The sequence below is a fragment of the Netta rufina genome, assembly GCF_964035555.1.
Source record: "Netta rufina genome assembly, chromosome: Z".
Taxonomy (NCBI): Eukaryota; Metazoa; Chordata; class Aves; order Anseriformes; family Anatidae; genus Netta; species Netta rufina.
The window spans coordinates 36,198,098-36,207,682 of NC_140126.1; the positions used below are offsets into that span (position 1 = coordinate 36,198,098).

General features: G+C 41.5%; 1 protein-coding gene across 2 annotated transcripts; it reads right to left on the reverse strand.

Annotated features, from left to right (window-relative positions):
• Positions 1-1,055: 1,055 nt before the first annotated feature.
• On the reverse strand, positions 1,056-6,590 carry RFK (riboflavin kinase). 2 transcript variants are annotated; one of them, XR_014619295.1, is made up of 5 exons: positions 6,464-6,590; positions 5,709-5,860; positions 4,418-4,520; positions 3,083-3,884; positions 1,056-3,048 (listed from the first exon to the last, which is right to left on the reverse strand). XR_014619295.1 is itself a non-coding variant. In XM_084304968.1 (4 exons), exons 1-4 carry the CDS (start codon positions 6,543-6,545, stop codon positions 3,754-3,756), a joined length of 468 nt encoding a protein of 155 aa, XP_084161094.1. In that variant the 5' UTR covers positions 6,546-6,590; the 3' UTR covers positions 1,056-3,753. The 2 variants fall into 2 exon arrangements, 1 of the variants encoding a protein (XP_084161094.1); XM_084304968.1 differs by having other exon boundaries at positions 1,056-3,884.
• Between the last annotated feature and the right edge of the window lie 2,995 nt (positions 6,591-9,585).

Sequence of the window (9,585 nt, forward strand, 5' to 3'; positions counted from 1 at the left end):
AAGTGCACCTAATGACCACACTGTCCCGAATATCCTGTAATTTCTCTCATTAAATCATCTCATAGTTATCTCCCCGTAGTTCTGCTCTCCCTCCTGTGTGTGTATGCTGCAAGGACTACATGCCAGCTACTAGCAAAACCTGGATGTGGGTGAGCCAACATCAGTGCCAGCTACTGGGGTCAGGCTGGGGAAGGGGCGCCACAGCCTGTGGTGCCAGCTATCAGTGCGAGTGCAGTGGTCCCAGCACCAGCTGGCAATAGGACCGGTGTGTGTGAATGGAATTGGTGCCAGCTACCAGAGCGAGTGGGATCCCTGACCCCCAGCCACGGGGTGAGGCAGTGTGCCCTTCCAAACCAGCTACCAGGAGGCACCAGTGTGAGTGAGGCGAGTGAGGGGCCTCTGCACCACCGGCTGGAGCAGGGCAACAGGCTACATACAGCAGGAGGCGGCAGACGCACTCTCTTCACCAAAAATTTTCACCCACATGCAGTTTGGAAAGAGTTTATTGTACATTCTCATATTGCCACCAATCTTCATTTCAGAACAGCAACAGACTTCAGAGGAAGGTGGGTAAGAGTATTAAATACACTTAGGTTTTACTTGAGAAAGTATCTGAAACTGAAAAAAATGGTACTGTTCAAACTCCAACAATTTCAGTGGCCCTCTAGTTCAACCAAATTGAGACATGAAACCCCTCTGTGCTTCATTCGCTATTTGGAGTGCCTTACAGAACCACAAGTAACTGAACACAAATACTACAGTACTGAGCTTGTAAGCAAGAACAGCTCTTTGCTGACACTGAAAGAAGTTTAAGCAGAGTAATGACATACATCTAAAGTATCTCCTTCATAACACTCTAAGGAATATACTAAGATGATTTATTTGCATCAGATACAATCAGGAAGCCTACGACAAGGATTTTAACTTTGACAATTACAATTCCTTTATTAATGGTACAACGCAGCAACATCAACTGACGTAAATACAGTTCGTATATAATACAAAAATATAACCCTTCATAAAGTCTGTACTGTGCTAGGAATTATGTACTGAGCTTAAATAGTCGATATACAATGTTTTATCTTAAATAATGTGAACAGACAGGTACACTCAGCCAAATGAACCTAATAACATTTTCTCTAATTTGAAGACAAGCATACAAAGAGCAGTTCATTAGCTCATTGTATCCATACACCGTACTTCACATAGGAGTCAAGAGCAAACAAAGTTTTTTTTCAAGTTTTGCCTTTGCCACTGTTCTCTGTCCATAGCCCAGTGGTTCTACAACCAGAGAATTGAATTTTGGATAGTAGCATTTACTAGCAGATACAGAAAAGTATTACTTGGACAACCAGCTTAAGGCACTATGGTTTCCACAACAGACACATGAAAGTACTGCGGAAAAAACAGAGTTCAGCTCTGCAAACCCATGCAGGTGTGCAGAGGAAAGGGAAGCAGGAAGAACAGATAGGGGAGCTATGAGAGTTCAGCTACAGTACCATGACAAACATCAATTTATTCTTTAAATATATATTTGGCAACACATTTAGTAGACTTCTGTGTCTGCTACTTATTCTTCCTAAAAACAGAGAAAGGTAACAATGCCAAAATGTTACAGTCTCAAGAATTCCTACAGCCTTTGCCTAAAAAAAAAATTTCCCTTCATCCCTCCATTTTAAAATAATTAAAAAAAAATCAACTTTCTCTTTTGCAAGACAATCCTTTTACAGATTTTTACATACAGTTCCTAACAAGTTATACGTAAGAAGTCCACTAGGTTGTTTTGTTCTTCTTTTAAAGAAAATATTTCTAACTGCCGATTAGTGAATTTTCTTCCTAATATTCTCCTTTTAAGAGAGCAGAAGTATGCTTAAAATATCCAGGTAAAAGGTAGGACAGAACTGTCAGAATCTCAGTAGAGAAACATATAACCACCTTGGCTCTGCAGATCAAAATGTCTATGCTAACAAGTGCTCGTGCAGAAATAAGCGCCCCCAGTTCTGTATTTCTTCTGTCTCTGCTATCAACATCACTGATGAACAACTCATTTAAATCATCTCAAGTTTCTGTTCAAGCTCTTCACAGCAAACAAGTCACCCTGACTCACTCAAGACCCCTTCCTTAGCAATATCCCCTGGTGCTGGCTCAAAGTTAAGACAGTATGAAGTGGAACCAGCATCCTTACAGCACCTGCCACGAAGAAGACTCAGAAAGCTACCTTCTTAAAGCCCTCTTAAACCCTAGACTGAAATGAAGAACCCAGATGGGTTATGAGAACAAGTAAATTCAGAAAGCTATACTACACGAATTGTGCATTCCCAAATTGTATGGGACAGTTCTGTGCATTCCCAATTTGTATGGGACAGTTCTGACACAGAACTACAGGTTACATATTGACAGAACTATTTTCAATTTCAGAAAATATTTCGGCCACAGCACAAGCCAGTATCAGAAGAATATGAAGACGACAGTCACAGCAGCTTACCTAGCTCCCCACGCTGAGCAGAGGATAGAAAAATCTAACAGAGAACAACAACAACAACAAAAAAAACAGATTTAGAATCATACACGATACATTCTTAGTATTATCCCAAATTACTATTGATTTTGACAATATCACCTCTACTTATATGTGCATACATTTCAGAGTAGTGAAGGGTGCACTTACTTGCAATAAATACGCTATACCTACTACAGTGTTGATGTTTTATTACATGAATCCCCAAGGGCTGTCATCTGGATATTGATCTGCTCGGTTAACCAAAACTTTGGATCTTATGTATGCTTGGTGTGGAGGGCTGACGGTGTTTTTCTGTACCTTAAACTAACCTTGAAGTCAGTCATTTTATTGTCAATATGAGAATAACCTCAAGATCCTCTTCATCTAGGGTGTCAGCAGCAGATACAAATGCAAAGTTGCCTCTTCTGCCTTACAGCCCTAAGAGCACAAGTCTTGTTATAGTATTTCCACATCCTTAGAACCTCAACCTTTACAGTACATTGACATTCATTTTATCATTCATTTCCTGAATTTCAGTGGAACATTACCTCTGAAGGAAACTACAGAGGTAATGTACATTACATACATTCTCATATATTTCTGTACAGCTGGCTGCACGTATCTCAGATTCCAGTAAATCAATGAGCAGCAGTGATTACATCTATTTCAAATAAAGTTAGAATAAATAATTTCAATTGAAATGACAGTTTAAACCACAACAGCTGTAAAGCACATCAAAAATAAGAACCACAGAGAGTTATTCGTGTTATGGTTATCTAATCATTGGCTTCCTGCACCACAGGAAATTTTCAATCAATAACAAAACTTCCTAAGCTGCTAGCTACAATTGAGATGTAAAAATTATGGAAAATTGGGAAAAAGGGGTTGGAATAACATCTGTATGTTAAAAACTGACGCTTTTCACTTAAGTGAACTCTACACCCCTTCACGCTGAAGAGGTCACAGTTCACTTTAGTCACGTTCTATGTGCGCTACTGACTCTAAACAATTGCTAATTTTTAGATATAAAATTTATCCAAAAAGAACTAGAACCACTTTCTACTCCTTCTGAATGATTGGGTTTGATCAATTCACTTGTGCAAACTTAAATCCCCTTATATGGTTGATTCCTATCTCATTGCCTAGACAGACATGACAAAGTACCTATGTAAGCAGTGCAAATATAAGAGCTCCACAATAGGAACAAGAGAGGAAAAAAAAAAAAGAAGCAGGTAAAAAGCTCATTGGTTTGCTCAGTGGTCGTTTACTATTTTGCCTCCTGGCGGATGAAAGAAGTTGTCTTCTTTCACTTTACGATGTTCCGGTAAATCTAGCTGCCTTTTTGCCTCTTCAATGTCTTCCTGAATTGCTGAAATGAGTGCCTCTAAAAATAGAAGAATAGGGATATTTAAAAGCTGATCAGAATTCTAAATACACAATAACAAGCAAAAATATCTTGTTCCACAGAATGACAGAAAAATCACAGAGGTAGAATATAATTATTACAACAAGGTTGGAAAAGCAAGGTTTTTTTTTTCAAGCATGTCTGAGTTGCGTTTTCCACCACTACCTTGTTCCAAAATTAATTTTAGAAAAAAGATCAAAACAGTTTCATGAACTGTTTGAATCCTAACAGAACTGCATTTTCAAAAGAAATGAACAGACTAGACCAATGCTTTTATGAGAAGGTCATGATTTTAAAATTACTCCTCAGACAACTGAAATTTAGACTGAAATAAGATGTGGGAGCATTTTTTTAAAATTATTATTATTGAACTAACTTATACATTACTACATTTAGCTTATGAAAACATTGTACTGAAAGTTCAAAGGCCAAGAGGTAAAACAGCTCATTGTGAAGAAAAAGAAAGTGAAGACATATTACTTGCATGAATGAAACAATTCTGTGATACTGACCTAAGGAATCAAAGTTTTTTTCTGGTCGAATATACCCAATTATGGCTATGCTGAGAATTTCTCCATAGAAGTCTTCTTTGAAGGTGTGGATAATGTGTGTTTCCTAAAGGAAGAGAAATTCGTTGGCATTTATGATTAACTTGGAACTTTTTCCCCTCACAGTAAGTATGTTCAGCTAATACCTCTAATTCCAATTCACCACAACACATACCAATGAAACTAAGACATTTAATACATACAATGCAAGATTAGGAGGCTAGTTAAGGCTACTGTGAGGAGGGAGAACTGTACTTTTGCACAGAGTTTAAGAAAGGTTTTTCACCACAGAGTATTCTGATAGCCAAATTAAAAGGAAGAAAAAAAAAAAAAAAAAAGAGAAACATTCAAGAGAAATGTTTCACTGCCTCCCACAAGTAGTATTTATAAAGCAGCAAATAACAAATAAAGCTTAATCTTTCATTAACTTAATGATGAAACAACTATGAAGACATACTGAAAAAGCTGGCTTAAGGACTGCTTTTACAAGTAGCTCTGAATGATAAAAATCAGGAAAATGAATGACAGAAATCCAGGAGTGAAGGCTGAGAAAGGATTCCCCATCCTACGTCTTGTTCAGAAAACACAGCTGCAAAAAATTTGGAGTGTATGTTTATAAAAGCCAAAGGCATCAGAATAGTCATAAACTTAGGATCTTAAAAGGAGAAGATTCATGCCCAAACAAAGGTGCTTTCAGCAATTAAAACAGAGCTCTCTGCAAGGCTCAGGAGAAACACCAGCACCTGACAACAAGAAAAACACTGCTGTCACAGCTCAAAATTTACCTCCTCCATCCTGTTATTACACATTTTTGGATACTAGTCCTGTATATCTGGCCACAGCACCACATCTATGGATTCCATCATTTAAGAGAAGGACAGAAAATAATTATATATTAAGGTGCCCCCACATCTCTTAGCTTTAATGTAGACAGACAAGGTTAGATCATGCCAGATCATGCTAGGGATCTCAATAACTAGTAAATTCAAAGCATCTACTGAGCGTATGCTTCCTTAGCTATCAGCACCATAAGCAGCCACCGTTTCAGAAACAGATAAAATATTGATCTCTGAAGTACTTAGGCAATGATGGAATAGGACAAAGAAAACAAACTTTGTTCATCTGTGGCTACGTACCATCTGGCTACAGAGACTATTTTCTCTTCAAAACACAAACATATAAAACTGACACCAAATACATTTCTAACAACAAGCAGAATTTCTAGGCGAAGTACTGCACAAAGCAAAGCTCTTACCACTGATTTCTTAGTATTCTTATAGAAAGGATTCCATCCTATGCTCAAAACCATTTTATGCACATCTCCATTTCCAACACAGGCCCATCCATAGTATATACCAGTAGAGATATCAGACGGAAAGCTTTCAACTACTTGCTCGGAAAAGTTTGCTGAAAAAATTTTAGAAAGGGTAAAGTGTAAGTGACCTTGTGGAACTCCAGGGCATCACAGAGCCCCCAAAGACTTAAAATTTCTGCCTACAGATTGAAGGCTTATGCATGCGATGATGACTGTGATGTAACATGCTGCTCAGCAAGACATGACATATAAAACAGCTTCGTAGGATTCAGCCCCCGTGGCGATACCAGCGCTATCAGATCTCTCGCACGTGCTGTTTTACATACGCGCCAGCAAATATTAATAAGCACGTGGGGAGCGTTCAGTAGGTAAACACTTCACGATCAGGGCGACCGCTACGGCTTTAATAAGGTCAAAAAAAAAAACAAACAAACAAAAAAAGAAAACAACAAGCGAGCGTCTTCCGCGCTGTACAAGAACTTTGAGAACTAGTTACCGAAACAATCACTTCACAAGCACGTACAAAGGCGTGAAAGCACCACCGCTGCTCACGGCAGCTGAACCCCTGCCCAGCTCCACACGCCCTGCCCGCGGCGCCGCCGTCAGGCGCAACACCGAGGGGCCCGGCGGCGGTTGAACGGCCCAACGGCCGGCCCAACGGCCGGCCCAACGGTCAGTCCCACCCGCCCGCTCACCGGTGGGGACGCCGAGCTGCCGGGAGCCCCGCCCGAAGCCCTTCACCACCTCGCCGCGGCAGAAGTACGGCAGCTGCCTCATGGCCGCGCCGCCGCCGCCGCCGCTCACCGCTTCCTCCTCGCCCAGGGCGACGCCAAGCCAGGAGGAGGGGGAACAATAGCGGGGAGCGCCCCGGCGCGCAGCCCGCGCAACGCGGCGGAGGGAGCCTGCCCCCCCCACCACCCCCTCTCCGCCAAATGGTCTCGGCCAAGCGCTGGCCCCGCCCGGCCGGGCAGGGGGCGGCCGTTGCGCTGCGTGAGGGGCGTGGTGCCGGGCGGCCGCGGCGGCCCCAGCATCGCCTCAGGGCGAGGCAGGAACCTGCGCTGCCCGCCAGGTGGCACGCAGCCCCCGCCGGCACACCGCCGGCCCTCAGACCTGCAGGAGTCGAAATAGCACAGCGATAGAACATATACAGTGTAATAGAACGTGTATAATATCAATAATAGAACAGCACGAAGGGCTGTGCCAGGAGCCGCGTGATTAAACGTTGCCCCGAACTCTTCAACTGGTGGCTGCTGTTTGTCAGAGCCATCCTGTCAAATGGTCGTCCTCTCTCATTGCGGTACCTTGCTGCGATTCAGCCAAAATTTAATCTGTCCTTGATGCTAGGCATCCTTATTTCACACTTGATCGCACCTAGCTCATACTGGAGATGGGGATCATGCACAAGTAAAACTTGGTTACCTGACCTGAAATGTAGCAGAGTTAGCAGACATTTTTCGTCAAAAAGCCTGTCTGAATTTCAGTGATGAGCATGTCTGCTAGCACTGTCAAAAGACCAGTTCGATAGCTTCTGCCTGCCTGTAACTTGAAAGCTCCAGTGCCGTTTCATGCAGCTACAAAGGAACTTCTCTTCCTTGCTTATAATGAGTTATCTACAGCTATTGTTGTTTGTAATAAGTTCTTAAATATTTTTATTATATATATATGCAACCACAGAAAACAGAATAAAGAGAACAAGAGCACGTGTTGAGTCATCTGTGTAGGCCCTGTGCCAGGTTACCTGATTAAATATAAGCTTTGTGGACTCATCATACTAACCAACATTTATTGCACCGCTGAACATATTCTGTTCACCATTTCATAATAAATCATGTGACTTGTATCACAACACAGCCTCTGTCTCCTGTCACCATCCTGTCACCATACTGCAAAGGGGTATATTCCTAGGCATGGCTTACAGTGAAATATCCTGTTTCCTCCATGTAAAGCGGGGGAAAATAGTAACAAAATATCTGGTGGATGCTGCGATATTCTAGGGCTGCCCTGGCCAAGCTGGAAATTCTGGTCACACTGGGCTCTGATGAAATATTCAAGAGGTAACTCGGTGAAAAGAGTGCCATGTAGTAAAACTAGTAGCACTTTAACCAGCTCCTTGGAAGTTTCCATTCCCAGCATGACAAAACTCTCATTGATTCAGGAGTTCAATCCAAGGACACTCTGGCACGCCTTGCTTTTAGTGGGCTGAAACCAGGTGGTGAAATCAGAGTACAAAGTAATATACAAAACACCCTTGCAAGAATGTCTAATAAGCGTAGCTGCTTCAAAATTATTTTTCTGTATTTTAGCCTGGAACAGCAAAACACAGGATGTTTTTGTTTGTTTATTTTTTAACAGTCATTTTTTTGTTCTATTTGAAAGGAACGTGTTCTTTTATAAAATAACAAATTTGTGTGATGGCTAGCAAGACTGCATTATACGACAGGAAAGTGATGTAATAGGATAGTGACAAGTACTATCAATGTTAGCACCATAAAACAGCTGATATAATCTACTGAACACTTTCTGGTAATTGCGGAAGATTCTAGCAACTACCATTTGCATGTTACAAAATAACGTGACATACAAAGCTTGTCTGATTACTTACTGGTGCAATTCAGATGTTGCAGAAATATGACATAACTGTGTAGCACCTCATGCTATTTGAAAGTTTGTATTTGGTTTGAAAGTTCATGTGTGTTCAAAAGTTGCCCTCAGCTTTTTCCTTCTTAGTGCCCTTTCTCCACACTGAACCCTCAACTGGCTTCATGAAAAGTGCACAGCACCACTTTCAACTAGCTCAACTGCTCTCACTGGTCTTTGCACAGCATTGGATCATGCCATGTAGACGTACCTCATGGTTAGCACTTAAAATTATGTGTGTTTTAAAGCTGCTGAAGAACACAAGCTTTCTTCACAGATTATATGCATTTTACAGCCATGCCTATGACAGGTGTCTCAGTTTAAGCAGCTGTGATCTCACGAGTTGTAATAAGGCTGAATCATGCCAACCCAGATCAACATGTTTGAACCAGTCTATCACGCAGTATAAGAGCAATTCAAAAGTTTGATGTAGATTTTTAACCTGCTATGAAACAAAAGATACAATTCAGTGTGATTAGTGGTTTGGTGCAATCCTGAGGGAGAATCCTACCCACAGAGGTTTTGGTAACAAAAGAAGTCATACAGAGCAAGGTATCTCGGGCAGCTTCCATTCCTAAAGATGAGTAAGTAAAATTCTCATCTGTTTGAGAGTCTGTGTTCCAAAATACCTTGAATTCCTTGGAAAACAAAACAGATTGGTATCAGGATTCCCACAATGAAATGTAGAAAAACAAGACTGTTGAGATGTCAGAGAAGTTGTTTGGGAGTAGTTAGCTGTGTCATCAGGAGTTGTGCAATACCTTGTGGATGAATAGATGCTAGGGAACTCATAAGCGAGTGTCAAGATTGTTCTGATCAGTAGTCCTCTGAAAATAGCATGCAAGACTGTGTTAGATAAAGCAGATAGCTGTGGAAAGTTGGGAAAATCGTAAACAAATACAGCTAGATGGGTATTGGTTTTCCAACTCATTGAATGTAAATAAATAAATAACTTCAATCATAGGATATCCCAAATTCGAAGGGACCCACAGGGATCATCGAGTCCAACTGCTGGCTGTGCACAAAACCATCCAAAAACCTGACTGTGTCTGAGAGCGTTGTCCAAACACTTATTGAACTCCAGCAGGCTCAGTGCTGTGACCACTGTCCTGGGCAGCCTGTCCCAGTGCCCGACCCCCCTCTGGGTGCAGACCCTTTCCCTAACCCCCAGCCTGACCCT

Coding starts and splice junctions, on each gene's coding strand:
- RFK (XM_084304968.1), bottom strand. CDS start 6,545: ATGAGGCAGCTGCCGTACTTCTGCCGCGGCGAGGTGGTGAAGGGCTTC. Junction 4,521..5,708: donor AGAATACTAAGAAATCAGTG/GTAAGAGCTTTG, acceptor CTCTTCCTTTAG/GAAACACACATTATCCACAC. Junction 3,885..4,417: donor AAAAAACTTTGATTCCTTAG/GTCAGTATCACA, acceptor TTCTATTTTTAG/AGGCACTCATTTCAGCAATT.